At 50.9% G+C, this 21,293-nt stretch overlaps 9 protein-coding genes across 9 annotated transcripts; 5 read left to right on the forward strand and 4 right to left on the reverse strand.

The window, feature by feature from the left end:
• Positions 1-568: 568 nt before the first annotated feature.
• BDQ94DRAFT_53769 (bifunctional chorismate synthase/riboflavin reductase [NAD(P)H] ARO2) lies at positions 569-2,380 on the reverse strand. The gene is made up of 3 exons (XM_026776006.1): positions 2,163-2,380; positions 1,677-2,038; positions 569-1,616 (listed from the first exon to the last, which is right to left on the reverse strand). The coding sequence occupies exons 1-3, from the start codon at positions 2,195-2,197 to the stop codon at positions 769-771; spliced, it is 1,245 nt and encodes a 414-aa protein (XP_026624997.1). The 5' UTR covers positions 2,198-2,380; the 3' UTR covers positions 569-768.
• A 219-nt stretch (positions 2,381-2,599) lies between these two features.
• Positions 2,600-4,490, forward strand: BDQ94DRAFT_180092 (putative lipoate--protein ligase). Its single transcript, XM_026773543.1, has 3 exons — positions 2,600-3,681; positions 3,759-3,866; positions 3,943-4,490. Exons 1-3 carry the CDS (start codon positions 2,680-2,682, stop codon positions 4,186-4,188), a joined length of 1,356 nt encoding a protein of 451 aa, XP_026624998.1. The 5' UTR covers positions 2,600-2,679; the 3' UTR covers positions 4,189-4,490.
• A 29-nt stretch (positions 4,491-4,519) lies between these two features.
• BDQ94DRAFT_53779 (uncharacterized protein) lies at positions 4,520-7,738 on the reverse strand. The gene is made up of 3 exons (XM_026776007.1): positions 7,413-7,738; positions 6,493-7,335; positions 4,520-6,436 (listed from the first exon to the last, which is right to left on the reverse strand). Exons 1-3 carry the CDS (start codon positions 7,536-7,538, stop codon positions 4,823-4,825), a joined length of 2,583 nt encoding a protein of 860 aa, XP_026624999.1. The 5' UTR covers positions 7,539-7,738; the 3' UTR covers positions 4,520-4,822.
• Positions 7,739-9,092, forward strand: BDQ94DRAFT_146141 (glycosyltransferase family protein). The gene is made up of 2 exons (XM_026766779.1): positions 7,739-8,028; positions 8,099-9,092. The coding sequence occupies exons 1-2, from the start codon at positions 7,951-7,953 to the stop codon at positions 8,894-8,896; spliced, it is 876 nt and encodes a 291-aa protein (XP_026625000.1). The 5' UTR covers positions 7,739-7,950; the 3' UTR covers positions 8,897-9,092.
• A 342-nt stretch (positions 9,093-9,434) lies between these two features.
• Positions 9,435-10,958, forward strand: BDQ94DRAFT_53784 (SDR family NAD(P)-dependent oxidoreductase). The gene is made up of 10 exons (XM_026776008.1): positions 9,435-9,548; positions 9,614-9,758; positions 9,820-9,906; positions 9,970-10,032; positions 10,105-10,212; positions 10,270-10,321; positions 10,372-10,460; positions 10,523-10,585; positions 10,643-10,721; positions 10,768-10,958. Exons 1-10 carry the CDS (start codon positions 9,502-9,504, stop codon positions 10,788-10,790), a joined length of 756 nt encoding a protein of 251 aa, XP_026625001.1. The 5' UTR covers positions 9,435-9,501; the 3' UTR covers positions 10,791-10,958.
• BDQ94DRAFT_160328 (methionyl-tRNA formyltransferase) lies at positions 10,929-12,287 on the reverse strand (the record flags this gene model as incomplete). The annotated part of the gene is made up of 4 exons (XM_026769200.1): positions 10,929-11,670; positions 11,722-11,849; positions 11,900-11,970; positions 12,029-12,287. The coding sequence occupies 4 exons, from the start codon at positions 12,285-12,287 to the stop codon at positions 10,929-10,931; spliced, it is 1,200 nt and encodes a 399-aa protein (XP_026625002.1).
• Positions 12,288-12,453: 166 nt separating this feature from the next.
• On the forward strand, positions 12,454-15,149 carry BDQ94DRAFT_146146 (uncharacterized protein). The gene is made up of 5 exons (XM_026766780.1): positions 12,454-12,736; positions 12,794-12,887; positions 12,941-14,231; positions 14,295-14,317; positions 14,372-15,149. Exons 1-5 carry the CDS (start codon positions 12,492-12,494, stop codon positions 15,122-15,124), a joined length of 2,406 nt encoding a protein of 801 aa, XP_026625003.1. The 5' UTR covers positions 12,454-12,491; the 3' UTR covers positions 15,125-15,149.
• Positions 15,150-17,031: 1,882 nt separating this feature from the next.
• rho1 (Rho family GTPase RHO1) lies at positions 17,032-17,971 on the reverse strand (the record flags this gene model as incomplete). The annotated part of the gene is made up of 5 exons (XM_026771810.1): positions 17,032-17,184; positions 17,247-17,381; positions 17,465-17,662; positions 17,797-17,824; positions 17,904-17,971. 5 exons carry the CDS (start codon positions 17,969-17,971, stop codon positions 17,032-17,034), a joined length of 582 nt encoding a protein of 193 aa, XP_026625004.1.
• A 1,404-nt stretch (positions 17,972-19,375) lies between these two features.
• BDQ94DRAFT_146150 (uncharacterized protein) lies at positions 19,376-20,579 on the forward strand. The gene is made up of 2 exons (XM_026766781.1): positions 19,376-19,690; positions 19,750-20,579. Exon 2 carries the CDS (start codon positions 20,020-20,022, stop codon positions 20,197-20,199), a length of 180 nt encoding a protein of 59 aa, XP_026625005.1. The 5' UTR covers positions 19,376-19,690; positions 19,750-20,019; the 3' UTR covers positions 20,200-20,579.
• Positions 20,580-21,293: the final 714 nt, after the last annotated feature.

The raw sequence follows: 21,293 nt of genomic DNA on the forward strand, positions 1-21,293 counted from the left end.
TCCCTGGGCTCTCGATTTTGCAGTCATAAGTTTTTTTTCATCCTCCTTTGCCTCCTGTGAATCGCTTTTGGATGGGTGGTATGCGATGAAGTAAATTTGTTGATACATACTTTTATCCACACATACCCACAATCATACATATATTACATACGAGGTTTGTACAAGGTGGGTTTTATGGTTGTTGATTTGTTTGATATGATATGATACTCCACTCGTTACATGTTCGTTGTTGCCTTTCTATTCTGATAGTCCATGTTTTTCTCTTCGTTTCTTGTCTTCATGCAAATGGCTGGATGGATTGGACGATGTCGATGAGGTCGTGGAACTTACGAGCTACGAGTCGAATGAATATGAATGAATTTGAATGATACTTGAAGTTGAATACGTCAAATAGTTAGTTACTAGATAGTCATTACTGTCTGATAATAACCGAGGTTGTTAAACCCAAGACTCATCTGTTATAGTACGAACGTCGAACGCCATTTTGATTCTGAAAGCAACAAAGCCAAACCGAGAGATCTATACGAACACAATCCAAAAAAAAAAGGTAAGGTGATATAATATACCGAAACAGAAAAAGAAGGAAAAAGTCATTAAGTTGAGTTTCTGACTTGAGACATCAACATCAGCTGAACATGACGTACGTCACTGCATTCTAAAAGATAGAAAACCCCGCATGCGTAGACCGATCCCCAAAGAGCCAATCGTGATATTTTATTTTGGAGACCCCGAACCCAAAGAAAAGGAATAAATCAAACCACTTCCTACTTATGCGCTGTGGCCGTTGGTGCCGAGAGTGGGACGAGTGGGCAGGGTCTTGGGCAACGGGGGCAGGAGAGACTTGGCGCTTTCGCGGGAGTACTGAGCCATCAGGGCGTCCATGACGACCAGCGCGGACATGGCCTCGACAATGGGGACGGCGCGGGGAGTGACGCAGGGGTCGTGGCGGCCCTTGGCTTCGAGAATACCCTCACCGAAGTCGTAGGTGGCGGTGTTCTGGGCCTGGCCAATGGTGGCCGGGGGCTTGAAGGCGATGCGGAAGTAGATGTCGGCGCCGTTGGAGATACCGCCCTGGATACCACCGGAGTTGTTGGTCTTGGTGGTGAGGCGCTGCTTGGTGGTGGTGTTGGGGCCGAGTTGGGTCGGGACATCGGAGACGATGAAGGGGTCGTTGTGGATAGAGCCGGGGACCTCGCAGCCGCCGAAACCGGAGCCGATCTCGAAGCCCTTGGTGGCGGGGATGCTGAGCATGGCGTGGGCGAGCTTGGCCTCGAGCTTGTCGAAGCAGGGCTCACCCAGACCGACGGGGACGTTGCGGATAACGCAGGTGACGGTACCGCCGATGCTGTCGTGGTTGTCGCGGAACTGCTCGATCACCTTGGTCATGCGCGCGGCGGCATCGGCGTTGGGGCAGCGGGTGGGCGCGAACTCGTCGACGGTAGTGCGGGTGATGGTCTTGAGGAGGTTGAGGTATTCAGGGTTGGTGGAGGCAGTAGGGTGCTCGGGAGTAGGAGGGAACAGGTGTTCGTTGCCAACAGAGGAGACGAAAGCGACAATCTCGACGCCGTGCGAGAGGCGCAGGTACTTTTCGGCGATGGCACCGGCAGCCACACGGCCTGAAACCGGGGAAAAACTGTGTTAATGGGACTCCGTCTGGGGATAAGCGGTTCACTCACCAATGGTCTCACGGGCACTACTGCGACCACCACCGCTGCTGGCCTTGACGCCGTACTTCTCCAGATAGGTCAAGTCGGCGTGACTGGGGCGGGGGTACAGGTCCATGGTGCTGTTGCCGTAGTCCTTGGGTCTCTGGTCCTCGTTGCGCACCATCATGCCAATCGGAGTTCCCAGGGTAACTCCAAACTCCGTTCCGGACTGGATTTCAACGCGGTCCTTCTCATTACGAGGCGTCGTCAGAGCACTCTGACCGGGGCGTCTGCGGGTCATCTGGGGCTGGATGTCGTCCTCGGTGAGTTCCATTCCTGGGGGGCAGCCATCGACGATGCAGCCGACAGAGCGGCAGTGCGATTCACCATAACTGAGAAGAGAAACAATGCGATTAGTATGTGGGCGTATATGAACAGAGGTGTTTATGCCTGTGTGGTGGTGATGGTGTGCGATGTCACCATCATCATAGACTGGGGCTGACTCAGAAGACTTACGTGGTGACCCGGAAGTAATCACCCCACGTCGACATGGCGGGCGGTTTCAATTGATGAATAGGGTTCGGAGGGAGAAGGGCAGGTGGGATCTGTAGGAGATGGATGGAAGAGGAGTCGAAGAAGAAAGGATATCGAGGGAGAACGAGACCAAATAAGAAGAAAGAAGGGAAAAGGAAGAGGAGGAGAAAAGTAAGCGAGGGGCAGACGGAAGAAAAGTGAAGTCTGGATGGAGTCTCGGAGAGAGGAATGGCACGTCGGGCTGCCACTTTGATCGTGTGCGGTTTAGCTCCCGGCGAGATCGGCCTTGTTCCTTGGCCCCCATTGGCCAATCATCCTTTCCCACTGTAGGTACCGTTCGGTCTGTTTTGAAGGTACGCCTGGTATCTTGCATTATGATGATACTTACAGTATTGTCACCATCTTCTCTTTCTCTTTCCCCTTCCTCTCGGCCTCATTCTTTTGTCTTGCGTGTTCTGGATCGGCCATGAGTTGCTCGGCAGCTCTCTAAAATCCCCCAATGCGTCTCTACTCCTCTCGAGCAACATGCTGGCTATCGTCGCTCCGAGTTCCCCATCCCAGATCCAGCCCGCGTTCTAATGCCGTGCGGTGGAATTCCTCATTCTCCGCCGACCAATTCGCCCAGCTCGCCAGTCGCCAGTCCTCCCAGCATCAAATCTACCAATCCCTCTCCACCGATCCCTACGTGAACCTCTCCATCGAACACTTTCTGCTGGAGCATGCGCCGGCAGACTCGAACATCCTCTTTCTATATATCAACCGGCCGTGCGTGGTAATCGGGCGCAATCAGAACCCATGGCTCGAGACCAACCTCCGAGTGCTACATAATGACCGCGGAACCGCGGAGCACGGAATCCACTCCTACAATGACACCGAAGATGCGCTCTACGTCCGACGACGGTCTGGCGGTGGTGCCGTCTTCCACGATGAGGGAAACCTCAATTACAGCGTGATCTCCCCGCGACCGACATTCACACGCAACAAACATGCGGAGATGGTCGTGCGCGCATTGCACCGTGTCGGAGCAACCACTACCAGCGTCAATGACCGTCATGACATCGTCATGTCCCTCGATGAAGGGCAATCTCAACCTCGAAAGATCTCCGGCTCAGCATTCAAGCTTACGCGACACCGTGCGCTTCACCACGGCACCTGTCTCCTCGATTCGCCCAACATCAACACCCTCGGTTCGTTCCTACGGTCGCCCGCACGGGACTACATCAAGGCCAAAGGCGTGGAAAGTGTGCGATCTCCGGTCGCCAATGTGTCGTCCGTGTTCGCCGATGCCTCCATCCCATTTGGAATCCAAGACGTGATCGCCAATATCATGACGGAGTTTGCAGAGCTATACCAGACCAGCCCAGATGCTGTGCGCCGCGCGCAGCGTGCCTACGTCCACGACGCAGAGTTATATGCAGGAGACGACTGGGTCGTCGGAGCTGTAGGAGAAGCCCAAGGCTACGAAGAGCCCGAGATCAAGAAAGGAATCGATGAATTACGGGTGAGTTGCTGCTGGAAATCCGACGAGTCGAAGGCCAAATAACCGTAAACTAACACCGTATTGAAAATTTGCAACAGTCGCTGGAATGGAAATACACGCAAACACCCCAATTCATCTTCTCGACTTACCCCGTGGAAGAGGATCCTCGCGAACGCCCCGCCCTTCCATCATCCTTACCTCCTTCTGTAAGACGGCGCTTTCCCCCTCTTGGCATCAGTAAGCAAAAATAATCTATACTAACAACCTAATCAAACATCGCAGACACGTGTGTTCCTCCGCCTCAAACACGGGGCAATCCTGGAGAGCCACATCTCCGTCTCGTCCGATTCCTCCGTCGGCTCGGAGCAAGCTGCCCGGCTGCAGGAGGCACTCAAGGGGCGTAAGCTTCACGAGATCCGACCGGCCCACTGGAAGGAAGTTCTATACGAACAGTTGGGGGCGGAAGAGGATGCAGCTACTATAGAGGAACTCGCTAGGTTTGTTGCGACTAAGCTTGGGTGGGTCTAGATACGAGATCATCCTCTTCATATTGCATCATCTTTTTTCATGTACAACAACAATTACTATATTGCTATAGACTACTGTGTAGCATTATGTATACTACTCTGCTGATATGTATGAAGACTTACAATATGTGCTATCCCTTCTGTTTATCCCAGTTCACTATAATATGTTATAATAATCTTGTCTTGGGTTTGAAACATTCAATAGCTGCTGACAATCACGCAATGTCAACCGGTAGTTACTGGCCAGTTAACTCACAAGAACCCATGGTGTGCAGACAAGATGAAAACAGCTCGACACGCTACAGAAACCACCTTGGGACAAGTCACGTTGTATTGTATCCAGTCATCATTCATAAGTCGTATGTATTCTACTTGCTATGTACACACCCCCAAACACCCGAAATAATCCCCACGAGGACCGAAGATGGCGAAAGGAAACGAAGAACAGGAATAGAAAAGTACAAGAACCCCCATAATATGCGATCCACGTATGAACAGGTTGAATACAGTCAAGGTACAGCTAACCCAACTCCTCTAGTGCAAGCGCTGAAGATGATGCACTCAGGAACAGAATGCGAAAGTAGAAGAACAGGAAAGAAAACTATAACAAATGCAGAAGAAAGACAGAATGAGGCCTATTTCAGGCCCCGAGTCGGGAACCGACGAAAGCCCTCACCTTGGAGTTTCGACTGGCTCCGGGTGACTCGCCGGGAGGGCCTATCTTCGAGACTCAACCCCCCAATTCCTGGACCCAGCTCGGTTCGTCGCGGCGAGAACATCGCTTCGCTGGCGGCCCGTCCGTACCGGATGTTCCGGACCGTGTTGCTAGTAGCTGTCGTTGCGGTAGTCACGGTTGTCTCCGTGTCTGAATCTCGATCGTAATAATCTGAGGCGTCGGAATCGTTCCCTTTCAGGCTTTTGAGACTGAAGCTGTGATCCTTGCTGGAGGACCCGTCGTATGGGGAGGGTGCAAGAGAGTAGTATGGCTCTGGCGATTGTGTCGCAAAGCTAGAGGTAGGGACGGTGGAGGAGAAGGAAAGTGGCGGCGCAGACCGCTGAGAAGAGAATGACTGCAAAGGTTGGTTATCGATTGCAGGTTGAGGAGAATGCTCGAAATTCTCGCCATTTGATGGCGAGTTATGCCCCGATTGTTGTGGCTGCGGACCAGTGCTGCTTGCTTTGACTAGATTGTATAGCGAGAGCAGACCCAGCGCCTCCTGGGCCGCCATAAACACCAGAAGTAGCTGGCCGTATCTATCGAAGTAATGGCGCTCAATTGAGACTCGCGGAAGGTTCCCGCCGAGGTGGACAGCCGCCACAAGCTCCGCAAAGTAAACAAGGATTTCCATGCCGTTCCACTGCACGATAGGTTGCTTGAGGGCCTCCAAAAGAGCGAATCCTGCAATCAGGCTAGCACTGCCCAAGGAGGCCACCTCTACATAGTTCCCTGGGATTGACAAGCGATCATACTGTGAGAGGACCCAGGCAGCGAGTGAGACTAGTAGCAGGCCTAGTCGAAGATATTGGCACACAAAGTAACCCCGCAAGTTGGCAGACTGGCGAGAGTGTGAGTTCGATGATTGATGACGAGATTGCCAAGAGCTATCTTCTTCGTCCTCAGGCGACTTGATAGTGAAGGTTCGGTCAAACAAACTTTCGAGTCCGGTAGTCGCAGCATGGTCGCTCACAGGGAAGAACTTGGGAGGCGCAAACACCGAGTCTGGGTTGCCTTGATTCCGATGCCACTGGAGGTTTTGAGTAGGAGTGCGGTGGAATGGATTGCGTTCAACGACTTGTTCGATTGGTTTCACACGCTGAGCGGGTTTATTGCGCAGGCTCCATGCGGGTGGTTGTGGTGCAGGAGGCACGGATCCATAGAAAGGCATCGGCCCATCGAGCACGGACTTCTGATCCCTCTGATGAACACTGACTGTCGGTGTGAGTTCGTGCTGCACAGAGGGAGTCCAGTCCATATCATCCGATTCCGGGGGTGGCGTGGGAATGCTTGGGGTCTCGAGGGCTGCCCGCGGTGTGGTTGCTCTTGGGGTGCCCAGCTTTTCAAGAGGGAAACGAGAGGTGCGCTGCCGGAGATTGGAGCTTGGAGTCGAAAACTCCTGTCTGGCAGATGTAGTGGGCGGAGAAGAAGCAGCTTCGGTTCTGCGGTTTGGCGTGGCTGCGGGCGCGTCATCGGTCCAGTCTACCAATGGCCGGGTGTCGTAGCGCACTATGCGTCGAGAGACCACAACAGACTGAGACAGTATTAGTACGCTGGGCTCAGATAAATATTGTCGGCTGATTAGCTCACCATAATCGTGAAGAAGATCATAAAGAGATGCAATGTTGGTGGCAGGTCTGGTGGCAGTCCACTTGATGACGGATCCCTGAGGACGCCCCAGAAAGCGCATCGCACCACCAAGATAATGAGCTGCACCTGGTAGTATTCTCCTAATTTGACGAAGCGACCGCCTCGCCCTTCAACCTTCAATCGCAATTTCGGGTTCCACCAGATAGACAGGATGCCCGCAATCAGCGCAAGACCAGCGTACGGTGCCAGATCCATCGAGCAATGGTTCGGCACACGGCGTGTCTCGAAGAGAAGGGGCACACAAGAGGCAATAGATGGCGATATTGAGGGGGAATCGGGGTCCTGCAGCGGTTCCGATTCCTCAACAGTCAAAGCACTCCACACATTCCAGCTAAGTTGACCAGCAACACTAATCCAATAACCCAGAGCACCAGCCAAAACCAGCAGGTTCCTCCAGTTCCATCGACGTGCTTGCCGGGCCGCTCTCCCAGCTTTACTCCGGTCCATCATGCGTCTCAGGTGGTCTGACTTGGCTTCATATCCTGCTTGACGGATGCGTTGCTTCACTCTGGGCTCGCATTTGACGCATACCTGCGGATAACGCTCCTCTAGGTTCTTGCGAAATTTTGGGTACTCCTTCTCATATGCGCTGTAGTTCGGATCGTCAGACGATGGGAAGTAAGACGCCAGAGCGCTGGTGAAGAGATGTTGGTTTCGAAGACATTGGGCGCAGAACAAGCTGGAGGCTGTAAAGTCGGTGGATTCGAAAGGCGGGCTTGATGCCCCAGGACCGTAGACATCTGGATTCGTTTCTGCAGCGGGAGGATCCGTGATTTCTCCTTTCTTTGAAGCGCAGAAGCCGAGGCAATCAGTACTTAAGATCTTGCTTGACGCCTGAATTTACAAAACACGGGACTTACCTCATCCAGGTAGTTGACGGCTTCGCAATGTTTGCAGCGCCATTTGCGGGCAGTATCGCTGTCTGAGTGGGCCGAGCGACGCCCGCAATAAAAGCATTTGAATCGCTTAGCGAACAAGGAAGCCATCTCAAGCCTTGTAGGTGGACATTGATGGCGATGGAGATAAGGATGGGGATGGACGATGGGGGGAAATCTGAGGAAGGAGTTAAGACGACAACACCAAAATAATCGCCGAGACTAGCACGGACCACGTGCCTGGATAGTTATACAGCATCCAGATAGATCCCCAAGCATCAACCGCCCCCGCAACAACTACTCCTCATTCACTTGTCACTGCGCTGCTATTGTGGTAAATATGGGGATGGTCTGAAAAGGTTCGAGGAAGTCTCCGCCTTTTCATGCGCTGTCACTATATACATAGAGTTCATTCGTTCCGCCGGCCGCATGCGACAACTGCGACAACTTTCAAACCTGCCACATCCTCAATAACACATCGCCGTGTCATCTCAGATAATACATACAGCAACCTCTGCATCCCATGGAGTCATGGCTATCCTGGACCAGCCTATTCCTGGCTATCGGCTCTGCTGCCATAATCTGCATATTTACGCTCATTGTAAGCAATACCCTGCACATCATTTCCCCCCATACAACCAAAGCTAATCCACCCACTCAATAACTTTCAGCTTCTCGGCCACGCCCTCGCGAAATCACAAAACAGCCAAGTTCCCAAATGGCGCCCACAACACTGCCCCGTCCATCTCCTAGTCGTTCTCGGTAGCGGTGGCCACACAGCCGAGATGTTCTCCATGCTCCGGCGGATGAACCTAGACCCGTCCAAATTCACTCATCGAACCTATATCGTAAGCTCCGGAGACAACTTCAGCGCGACAAAAGCCGTTGAGTTCGAAACAACCCATATAAGTCATCATGTCAATGCCAATGCCAATGCCAAAACCACATCACCAGACTCCTACACCATAGTTACGGTACCCCGCGCCCGTCGCGTACACCAATCCTACCTGACTGCGCCTTTCTCTACACTCAACTCCTTCTGGTCTTGTCTCTTGGTCCTGCGTGGTCTTCATCCGGATCAGACCCGGCAATCTCATACAGCGCCGCATCTACCTTCTCCGTATCCGGACCTTATTCTCACCAATGGCCCTGCCACCGCGGTTTGTGTTATCGTGGCCGCCCGGCTTCTTCGTCTATGGCTGTTCTTATGCGGGGCCTTTTCTCCTTTTGCACCCGAAAGAAGGACATCAGAAAGTGACTCTGTGACAGCGCCAGTGCCAGCGCCGGGTACCTACCAGCTGCGCACAATCTTCGTAGAATCGTGGGCTCGCGTGACGACATTGAGTTTGTCGGGTAAGCTCCTGTTGCCTCTGACAGATCGATTCCTGGTGCAGTGGCCCGCATTAGCAGGCAAGAAGGCGTGGCCGGGAATGAGGGAGACAGAATACGTGGGTACACTCATGGATTGAGTGTCTGGTGTATTTCCTGTTTTACAGGCCTTCGATACTTCGATTGCTTTCTGGTGACTTGCGATTTGAACTTTACCTGTACCTATAGACATACTGTACATGATACCCCTTGAACATTGTAATAGACTGTCGGGTCATCCATCATGTTTCCTAGCAACTACAAGCTGTCGGGCCCTATGGGCGATCAGTCGGCGGCGGGACCACATCGAGGGGCCGAACCGAGGTATGGGGACAGTAAGGTTGGCTCCCCTCATTTCTTCTGCATTGTACCTGGCTGCAGTGATCTGGGAAATGAAAGGTCTTGCACAAGAATAATGCTTATGGCTATACTCCCTGTACTGAGTATGATTGGAACTCCAGCAGTAATCCTGAACCTTATAGTAGAAAACGCAATTTAGTGCACCACCCCTGCACCTGGACAAAAAAGGCCGTCTGTCACACGTAGGACGGAGGGTTCCGCGGGCATTAGATGAGCGCCGCCGACATAAGTCCCGATTGACCCCGCTTCGTCACAAGTACTTATCTACTAGTTCGGTATCCTCAGCTCGGCTCAGCTCTGCTAGATCTGCTTCTATCGGTTCAATTACCTATCTAGCCATATAATCATGTATTCTCTGCGCAATCGTGTTGCTCTAATCACGGGTGGTTCACGGTATGTTCTCTCGCCCCGCTGTGTTTACCTCATTGGGATATCCATTGACCATATGTGATGTTTAGAGGGCTGGGTGCTCTTGTAGCCCAAAAATACGCTGCCGAAGGTTGCAATGTCGCCATAAATTACGCCTCGAGCAAAGACGCTGCTGAGAATCTGGCCGCGGAACTTCGAGAGAGTTACAAGGTCAAGGCTATTACTATACAAGGTGTAGGTTGGGTCGAGCGAGATTGACGGACTGCTGGACTGATATCGTGGTTGTATCACTTAGGATGCCGGACTTCAGAGTGACTGCGTCAACGTTGTCAAAACCACCATTGATCAGTTGGGAGGCTTGGATATCATTGTTTCGAACGCAGTGAGTCGCTACTATCCCGGTCCGTGCCAGCAAGTGAACAAGATTGACTGAACGCGTAGCCAGGGATGGACCAAGATGACAAAGTTCGGTGACTTGGACGCTATGGATGACGAGGAATGGGATAGAGTAGGTGTCACAATGGGGGTGAACCCGTTAAAGGAGGGTCGTTGTGGTTTGCAAGGCTAACGGATTCCTTAGTGCTGGTCAATGAACATAAAGGGCCATTTTTATCTTTTCAAAGCAGCACTGCCCACGTTCAACGCAAACCCTGAGGGTGGCGTGTTCCTCCTGACCTCATCTATTGCGGTAGGTCCTCTACGAAGGGCAAACGGTAAGATGCACAAGTGCTAATCCGCGAGACAGGCCGTTACGCCAACTGGAAGCAGCTTGCCATATGCGATCACAAAAGCAGGAGGTAAGCATACCGCAATAAAGACTTCGCACCCCTGTTAACATCAGCAACAGGACTGCACATGGTGAAATGTCTCGCACACACTCAAGGTAGCAAGGTCCGCGTGAACGCGGTGCTTCCGGGCCTTCTCTTGACTGAATGGGTAAGTAGCCCCATTGCAGTTGTAGTGCAACTCGATCGCGGTAGAGCTAATGTGAACCACAGGGTCAGCGCTTCCCTGCCCAAGCAATCGAGGGGTGGACGGCAAAGACAGCCCTTAAGAAAGTGGTAAGGCTATCGATCAACCCCTGCACGGTTTCCGCCTATTAACGAGGTCATGAACAGCCTGAGCTTGAAGATGCCGCTCAAGCATATGTCATGCTTGCGCAGAACACATCTATGACGGGGCAAGAGATACAAATCGGTGAGTGCTCTTGCTTTTGTTGTCTACAACCAAACTAACTCTTCAGATTCCGGCTTCTCCTTCAAATAGAGCAAACGCGGAGCCTTACGAGTAGACTTTCTGAAATGGCATTGGGGACAGGAACGGGTAAATATTGAGTGTGCTAGAGCTGGTATCACGACGTTAGCAATATAGAACACAGATCAGTTTACTTTTATCACCATTCTCCTACACGAGAGGGTTGTAGAACGGTGTATAGCCCACTTCACCAGAGTAAAATGTCCGGTCGCCAACCATCCGAGCCTTGAGAGCAGCGCGAAGAGCGTCGGCATTCGGCTCCCCCTCTACCTTCATCTGGTGTACTTTGATGAGCTTCCCATCTCGCGTGAACACGTAGACGCCCTTCCCCTTTGTAGAATCGATGGGATGCGCGCCATCCACGAATGGCAAGCCTGGGACGACGGAGAACTTGTCGCAGCCTTTGAGTGGTGTTACTTCCTCAAATTCAGTGAAGATAACTCGCCGGTGCTGAAAAGAAGGTTTTTCACTGGAAGCGTTGTTGGCAACCAGGGCCTTGCTCCAGAGGGGACCCAAAACGCGATTTCTTCTGCTGATGTCCAAGGAGGACCAACTTTCCCAATCTATATGCCGGTCCTCGGGCTTAATTTTGGCCGCATGAACCAATTGACCATCTGCTTCAGAGGCTCTCCAGCCTGCATCTTCCACCGGAGGGACGAAGAGTCCTTCCCGTATACCCTTAACGAGAATATCTGCGCCCTTCGGACAAACCAGGCTCAATAAATCGGGTACCGTGCACGTATCGGGATTGGGAATGTCGAAGCCGGGGGCTGGAGTCTGCGCTAGGATCGTGCCATGATCGAAGTGCTTAAGATGGAGCGTCTGAAGGGTAACACCGGTTTTAGTTCTACCGGCTAACAAGGTATGATGTAGCGGCGCAGGGCCCCGGAAGCTTCAATGATGGTTAGCGGGGTCCGTTCGTGGGTCAACTGCGACTGCATACTCGGGGAGTAATGATGGGTGGACATTTAGACCTCCATACTTCGCGCCGTTGAGAAGCCGCGGAGGTACGAACAGCCCAAACGAGACGGCAATTATCAGATTTATAGGACCTCCTGGTAGCATAGGCGGCTAATAGCGTCAGCACGTAGCCACAGCAGGTATCAACGGCTGTGAGTTACCGTCCAGCCCCGAAAAGTATCTATCTCGTGGATCGGGAGCGACAAGTTCGTTGCGGCCGCTTTGATGGGAACTGCAAGATAGAAATAATCAGCTGCGCGAACGCTTGTCAAGCCTTCCCAGATCATTACCCTCGCGGATTTGCTTTAATCCTCTCCCAACCTTCTTTCCTGGTCTGCAAACGACATCAATTGAGGCAATCCGATCCGGTCGCTTGACATGTTCTTCATGGAGAGCTTTCAACGAAGCTATGCTGAAATCGTCGGATCCGCAAAAGAGAATCCGAAGTGGCTCGTAGGCCTTCGTCGCAAGGCATCTACGTGACAACGAAGGGAAAAGACCGGCTCGTCTGTAGACACAGAGAGCTCCCGGCCCCCGCAAGAGAAACATGGTCCAGCAATTGGCGGCAGCGATGTGCGGGTGACGGAACAATCACAGTCGCATCCACAGCAGCTCCGGCAAGTTCGCCGACCTCCCATCTCCACCACGTGATGTCACCGCCGCCCACTACTCCAGTCCGTCTGGCGACAATGAGTATTTCTTACCCAACTGCACTGCTTCACTGTGAGCTGGAGCTCACGGTTCGATGGTGCAATGCCGGAGAATGATTTAGCGTCAGTGGTTCCTGCCCAACTGTCGTTTCTCGCTATATACAACCCCCGCCTCGGTCCGACCGACGAGACAATCCGCGACCAAGTCGTCTTCTATACGTCTCGTTCGAGTCGATCGCGCCGACGTGAAGGCTCCGCGGCAGAGGATGGCGACCAACACTCCAACGATTATTGGAATGAGATACTGCGACAGATAGGACTGGCTCAGGGCATGGTAGGCTTTGCCAGGTGGGATTTGCTATACAATCAACCTACTGCAAACCGACGCTGTACTAATGATCCTAGGAACTTTTCGCAAGGAAAAGCAGTCGATTACGTGGAAACCGAAAAGTCGCAAATTATCCTACATGAGCTTGAAAAGGACTGGTGGATTCTAGCTGTAGGTAGACCTGCGCCACAGCATCACATCAATAGCTGCTGAGCATATTACAGTCTGTCGACCTAACTCGCCTTCCACTTGATCAACCTAGCACATCTTCCTCTCAACGCGATGCCGCGTATCCTTCATTCAGCTATTCTTCAAGGGAGATGTCTCCTCCTGCTTTACTAATTCAACAACTGCGTCGAGCCCACTCCGTCTTTCTCCTCCACCACGACTCTACACTTGACGCCTTATACAGCCGTGTTGGCAGACCCACATTCTGTGCTCTCATCGAAAACTTCTGGTGGAGGTTCTCGTGGACCTGGGAGGTTCTGTTAAGTGGAAACCCTGCTGTTGACATATACAACGGCATCAAGCTCTCAGCTGGGGGTGAACTCGGAATCGGCGTCGGCGAAGAAGAGTGGGGAAGTGGGGAGAGGGAAGTTTTAGAGGACTTTGTTGCCCGCACAGATGGTCTCCTGGACTTAATTGTCTCACGATTCGGTGATCCTGAGTCCTCTGATAAGAATCCGGCAGCAAATGACAGACCTGGAGATTTGCTGAACACAGTTGACGGCGAGGACCGATGGCTTGGCTCAGGAGCCTGCCCTAGGCCAGCAGATGGCGTCATATTCTCGGGAATAGGAGGAGTCTCTAGGCCATCCCTCTTGCGAATCTCACAATGGATGGAATCGATATATAGATACGGCGCCGACGCGTACGGAGTAGGCGAAGACCCGAGCTCACCACGTCGTCGAAAACGGCGAAGAAAGCACCGCAGCAGACTGGCTGGAAGCGATCCCACCAAGCAACCGGTGACGGATCCTCGGGTTGGGACACCCGATCGCCCATTTTCCCCAGGTATACCACCTCCACTCGTGGTAGGGACAGCGGAGTCTCCGCAGGCTCCACAAAAGTCTAGCTCACATACCAGTGGCGAGAGCTCACCAGTAGGAAGTGAGCGAGGAAACGATTGGATGGGATTCAGGACAGAGACGTTTGTGAAGTATCTTACTCTTGGCTATGGCTCGTCTTGGGGGGTTTCGTCAGGAACAGCCAGCCCGCACCCGCGGGTCGAAGCTATAAAGCGAGAAGATAGGCCAATGAGTCCAAACAAACAGACAGACTTGTCCACTGATGCGCCGGGGACCATTGACGGAGAGGCCGCCCAGCCCGATGATGGCAAAAAGATCCAGAGCCGTGGAAAGTTTCTCATTGGCCTGCGTTCTGATAGTGACGATCGGGTCGGAGCTTTGCAAGAAGGCGCTGACCCGACGGACAATCAGACCAGCCTATCTGATAACATAAATCATAGACGCTTGCACATTCAATTGTCGGAGTCTTCAGAGCAAGTTTCAGCAGGTGAGGGGTTCAATACATGGTTAGACCGTCCACAGCTAACCAGCTGCGCCTAAGGCTTAACAGAACTGCAAGCAGTAGTCTACGTTGTATGCCCTCCCCCCCATCCCACAACCTTACAACCAGAGCTAAGAGATTTACAGCATCAACCGTTCATATATACATTTCTATTTGACCCCGCAACCCCGACTCTATCCGATCCGACACTATATCAGAGTATCATACACCAACTCAGCCCACTCCATAAGCCTCTTAGCAATTCAACATCACCTGCAACCGCAGAACTTCGCATTTCCATGTCTGATAACGCCCTCGACATCAACAAGCGATTTTCCGGCAAAAGCCAGCCCGTCTACAACCTAGTCTATGACCAAACAAACTTGACGATCCGATCATCGATCCCAAACATACCAGACCTTGGGTCTACCGTCAACGAACCCCGGGATCCGGCCACACACCCATGGTCGCGCGTGGAGAGCCTCAATATTCACCACCGGCTCTTAAGCACTCACCTCGAAACCCGGTCGCGACCCCTCGAAGTCGAAAGGACCTGCAAGACCAGTCGCGGCTGGTGGATCGTGTGGATCCGAATGTCCGAACCTTCTAGACAAGAACAAGGGAGCACGGCCTCCAACGCCAGCGTCCAGACCAACACAGAGCTGGACACTAATAATGCCCATCAGGAAGCATTTATCGTCCGCAGATCCAGTGACTCCGTCTCTCCACCCGGACACGCACGCAACAGTAGCAGCACTCGATTTTTCCGCGATTTGGGCGGGGCTTCGTCGCCGGGATTGCAGGCATCACGGACAGATACAGGACCGGGGAAACTTGTCGAAGGGCTGGGCCTGGACGCAAGACGATATATTGAGAATCTGCTCAGTTTGAATAGATAAGACATGAGATGATATTTATTACATTTACGACCCAATAAAGAGGCTCGTTTGGTATTACTTGATAGTCACTATCTGCAGTGAATATAGTAGATCATTCACACTGATAGGTGCCACTACCTCCAATACATTGAATACTGAACCAATCAGATGAAAGAGAATAGCAACTGTAACTAGAGACCGAAGACGATTCACTACCAATCCACTCAACGAAGATCATACCCACAAGATCAAACCCACCTACCACAAAGCGAGGAGGAAATAATATATGAGAGACGCTTCACACAATGCATGACATGAGGTAAGAAAGAGCATGAGACATATTGAAGTAGACCCTCCATGTATGGCTCATCGTGCCTTGTTGCAATAATTCATGTTCAATTTGAACTTGTTAAGCTGTATTCACAATATATACAAATCAGAAACTAGTACTGAAAGTCAGTACTACTTAGTAAAGTAGCTCATGATTATGTTGTCTATCAGCATCCACTTATGAAGCATACATAAACCTTGAAAGATGAACGATATCCACTACTATCTATTACTCATAGATAGTAGTTAGGTAGGGAATTGGAACCTAGGTACACAGTGTGTAGATAGTTTGTTACCCCTGAAAAAGATTAGTCCCGTAAGTCACATACAGAACTGCCCGTATGTATGTATGTATGGTATGATTGAAATTGAACGAACTCATTACATACCACATAACAACGTCTTTTCTATTTCTATCACATACTGACTACTATATTACCACCTTTTATCTTCTGCTTCGCTGATATATATATATCTATTCCTTGTTTTTCTCTATCAATTTCCATATATAGATGGGGGATGATGATGGGTGGTGGTTGACTTACGTCTTGACTTCTATCTAGTTCGGCTAGTGTTACTATCAATAGACGCTAGCTATCGGTGGATTTGCATCCCCTTGGCTTGCTGTCTGTCCACCCCCCTTCCCTGTCTGTAGGCTACCGAATATCGCTACATTAGGCTATGGAGTGTTGCTATTTGAGGTAGTATGCGTACCACTCGTCCATTAGGGTGGTTAATGGGACTGGTATAGGTCGAAAAGTACGGGTGCTAAAATAGATGGTTGGGTTGGGAGAATACGCAGTGCATACGCAACAGGATCACAATACGAGAAAGGGGTATGAGAAAATGGTGGATTAGTAAATAGTAACTTAATAGAGGTGCTAGATATTCCTCATGTCTGCTCGGAGACCATGACGATAGAACATGATGCAGTGCAGGTCGACTGGATAGGCTGCAGAACATGTAGGAGAAAACCAAGCCAACGACAAATTCCATGCATTCTCTTTAACCGAAACAGGGGGGAAAACAACAGATTTGGGGATAAGACTGTGCTGAGGGGAATCCGTACAAAGAGAGAATCGGGATAACGATTCTCAACTTCCTTTTCTTTCCTTGGACCGGATCCATTCGAGAGAGTTGACTGATAGGAGAGACATGAGACGAACGCAATCCTCAAATGCTCAATTCCGATCTGCATGCAGTACTCGCGCGTAGCGAGGACGTTTGCTTCGAAGGCAACCTGGCGCCCTTCTTTGCCATAGTGACCGAGAACCGTCCCGTTGGGCGCCTATTTAGTGCTGGAACCGATAGGAAAGAAGAAGAAAAAACCCACGAGGTTATGAAGACAACGCCTCCCTAGAAAATCAAATCAAGTCTGCAAAATAGAAAAACTCGACCAACTGCATAGCCAGATATCCCATGAAGCTCATGTGCCCGTGATTGAACATTATCCACACTCGCATCCGGGCACACATAGTGGAACACGCCAACGGAATGACCCCCTCTTAAATAGATAGTAGAAAACCAAAGGTGAGACGCTTATCCGTTCATATAATCTCCGCATGAAACAGACCTTTTGCGAAGGAGAGAAAACTAGTTTACAGGATGGTGCACTTCTTCTTGCTCTTGTGCGTCTTGGTCAATAGGGCAGCCCGGGTGGCAGCCTCAAAGACCTCGCGGACACCCTCGTTGGTGCGCGCAGAGCACTCAAGGTACTTGTAAGCACCGATCTTCTTGCGAACCTCCTCACCCTAATCGCATATTAGCCGCTATCTCAAGGGATAATGCATCCTCTTGGTCGTGTGCCACATACCTGCTCAGGGGTAACCGGCTTCTGGGAGGTCTTGTGAAGCTCCTCAATGGTCTTGGGGTCATGGCGCAGATCCATCTTGCAGCCAACGAGGATGATGGGAAGTCCCTGGCAGAAGTGAAGGACTTCAGAGATCCACTGTAATCATGTTAGTTACCTGGAGGGCAGAATCTTTGCCCATATGCCCGCCAAGGAGACCAGGCATGTGACGGAGAACTAACCTTCTCCTGGACGTTGTCGAGGGAGTCGGGAGAGTCAACCGCGAAACAGATCAGGATGACATGGGAGTCAGGGTATGAGAGGGGACGGAGACGGTCGTAATCTTCCTGACCAGCCGTATCCCAAAGGGCAAGCTCGACGTGCTTGCCATCGACCTCTACGTCGGCGACGTAGTTCTCGAACACAGTAGGGACGTACACCTAAAGCGTAATAGGGTCAGTTTGATAGAAGCGGAGTGTTTGACCGGAAGGCTATCCAGATAACTCGGATTGACGATGGGGGGGTTGGAAAGACGGCATTAGGGATCAGGCCAGGAGGGTCGGTGGAAGCTAACCTCAGGGAAGGTACCCTTGGAGAAGACACTGGTCGAAGAAGAAGCCAAAGTCAGTTCGCTGTTTGATCCCTACCCAGCAAAGAATGGAAGAAGGGGAGGGTACTCACATCAAAAGACAAGTCTTACCGCAGGCACCATCGCCCACGATGACGAGCTTGCGGCGGATTTCAGCCATCTTTCAAAGCGTGGAGGATTAGCAAGGGAGGTAGGTGAAGGTGAGTTGAATAGAAATAAAGGGGGATGATGTGGGTGAAAGAGTGGACAACAACAACGAGCGAGGTGGGAAGCTGTTGCAGGAGTGGATGGATGGGGGTGTGTGGATGGGGGAAGTTGAGAGTAGAGAAAGGGACAAGTCAGGCGCCCGAGGAAAAGGGTTATCACGTACGGTGCAGGGGAGTCGTAGGCGCAACGGGCGCGGACTAAAATATTCAGGGAGGGAAAGGTAGGGTGAATGGGCGAGCCAAGAGTTTCCAGTAATAAACCCAACAAACGAGTTTACGAGGAAAGAATGGCAAGAAAGAGAGAGAAAAAAAAGAGGAAGTTCCCAGGGGAACAATAATGAAGAAAGGAGGAGAAGGTTGTTGATAGAAGGATGGAAGAGGAAGAGAGGGAGAAAGAGAGAGAGAGAGGAGAAAGAGAGACAATGCTTGGTGCAGCTGGATTGGTACTGCTGCTGCTTTGCTGCTGGCGTGTGTATGGGTCAGTTATCGGCGGTTGGCCCCAGGGCTGGCTTTTGGCTCCTCCTTCGTTTGGGCGACGTTCAGTTCTTTTCGTTTTCCCCCCGTCCTTTCAGGTGAGGCTCCCTGTTCCCGAAAAGTAGGTGACTAAGGAAAGGAACCCGACCAAACCCAGACTAGAAGGGCCTGAAACGGTTGGCAAGCGACATTTGGCCCAGCCCCATCCATCTTTCCTGGTGAAAATGCTATGTGGCTGTGAAAGCCAGTTGGTTCTTTTATTATTTTATTTTGATTTGATTTGATTCACATGATGACGATTTTTATTTCCCACACACTCTCCCCTTTCCCTCAATCTCCCCATTCATGTGATTCGATTAATTGATGATTCTCTCTATTTCTCTCTCTCTCGCGGTCTCTCTCTCCTACTGTATGTAGATGGCTACTAGAAAACAAAAGGCCAAAAAAAAAAAAAGACAAAAAAAAAAAAAAAAAAAAAAAAGAAAAAAAGTTTCATACTTGGGAATGACGTGATATGCTTTCCCAGTCTCCTCAGTAGGACACAGTACAGTTTGATGGCTTGTATCGCATTGGAATTTTAATAATGGTTTATGGGCCAACCAGGATGAGAGAAATCGGGATAATCTTTCCACACCCTTTCTTCTTTCATTTTCATTTTCATTTATTTTTCATCTTATTTATCTCTCTACAAGTGTCATCTCCTTTTTCTTCCATCTACTTCCCTCCTTTTATCAGGCAACGTTTTTGGTTTCGCTCGTGACCCCAGCTTGGCTCCTTCGTACAATGCTGCTGCTTACTTAGCTGCCTAGTTTGGTCTGCCTTCATTCTCCGTCGAAGCCACCGTGGCTGAAGACTAATGACAGGGTAAACGCAGTAATAATCGACATTACCTACGGGTATCAGTGGCACTTACGTATTGTCGTGGCCCGTGTTTACGACTATGTATTTCCCAGGCATTCAGCCCAGTCAAGCTTCATCCAATTTCCTCCCCTGTAATAATCGAGCTCCCTTCTTGCTGCTATTAAGAGTCGACCTAACTAGTTCTTCGGTCCATTTCGGCTGCGTAGCAGTAAGTATCTTAGTAGCCTAAGTACTGAATAGTTGTCAGTCGTCAGACTGCGTTACCTTAGCCTTCTTCTATATTCCGCAGGCTTATCTTCCGAACGATTTCGAAAGGGGGAAATGCAAAAAGTCAAAAAGTAAACAAAATCCCCTCCTACAGTTCGAGGCCATGCAAGATTAATATGATTCGTGATAGTACTAGTAACATTGTCCATTCTACAACTGCAATAAACGAGCTCCCGTCGACACCATAGTTACCGTCGCCATAGTCGGAGAGAGCCTAGAAGCCTGTGGGCGCCCCCAGAGAGTCGGAGCTGTCGGGTGTGACTCCATACTTCTCCTAATCGGCGGTGTCGCGTCCCTCCGGTTGTCTGGGTAAGCTGCCACAGTATTTTGTATGTGTTCCTCTCGCTTTCGTGCTCCAACATTTAGATAGCGATAACCAAGCCAGCGAATTCCAAGGTTAATGCAGTTTTCGGGAAGTCAAGCAATTCCTCGATTCGCTATACTCATTCGGGTCTTCCCTGCATGTTACCCCAGCTTTTTTCCTTGGACAGGCATACCGGCTGGATTTCACTCTATGCATCTTGGATCACTCATTACATCGTGCTACACCATGCACGGAGTACTCCGCCCCAGGGAATAACATCATAGTCTGCAGCTCGAAATGATGTAGACGGCTGGTGGTCGAAGGGATAACCCAAAGACGATAACCCTGCAGGCGCCCTATCTTCACCCTGATTCGTTCCATTGCGGATGTCCTGATAATCCAAGACTGAGAGTGTGCCTAGTACCTACTGTACGGTCTGCATTGGCGATCCGAGTATAGCCAGGCAGCGGTCAGATTGCTTTTTCAACAAACAACTCATCACCAAGCCAGCCCTTCTGTGAAAATTAAAAATGGAGATTTGTTCTGAAAATTCGCCTGCAATTTTTAAAAGAATGACAGACCATCGGCACTTCAAGATAACTGTCGGACCTTCCGAGGGGATTAGGCTTAGCCTGGAAGGAGTAACCAAAGGTACGTACTTCTGGTGCGGTATGATGGTAATCTTCCAGACCCGCTAGGGGGGGAGATGCTTCCTTCAATTACCGACAGCAAAGAGACGTGGCGGTGCAATTGATCGACATGTTCTTTACCCAACCGGGTCGGTACGTATATTCCTCCAGTGCAAACGTCATCCTCCTCTGGAAGCAGGCAACTCCTTTATTCCTTTCATATTATGAATATCAAACCAGATCGAGTGTCATAAAGACGCCGAGGATCACGGAGTATATCGTCACCAACCCAAATAGCTGGTTGTCAAGTGGGGTGATTGTCACCGTACTTGAGACTCAGCAAATGGACGGCTGACGTTTCGTATGCGGAATGCGGAAGTGCAGGAAAGGTGCTGCAAGCCTGCGGCCGAGACGCTTTACTTCCACTACGGAGTCGATTTTCCGTACTCTCCGAGGTCTTTCGTGCGGAGAAAGCAGCCATAGATAACCTGCCACGGCCTTCTGGGTCTAGTTGCAGTACCAGAGCAGGTCCTGTGCACCTACAGAGTACATGATTTTCTGTGCCCTGAGTCAGTCCTTTAGAAAGAAAACGCTAATGAATTGTTGCTGGTTCAGTCTTGTTCCTGGCTGACTTGGCAGGCTGTTGTTTCGTCTGACCGAACCTGCTTATCACCTACTGATCGTGTCAGATGCTGTGCCGAATCCAATTGGAGATCTGTAACTCTCAGCAGTGGTAAGACA

Source organism: Aspergillus welwitschiae, assembly GCF_003344945.1.
Source record: "Aspergillus welwitschiae strain CBS 139.54b unplaced genomic scaffold BDQ94scaffold_21, whole genome shotgun sequence".
In the NCBI taxonomy this organism is placed as follows: Eukaryota; Fungi; Ascomycota; class Eurotiomycetes; order Eurotiales; family Aspergillaceae; genus Aspergillus; species Aspergillus welwitschiae.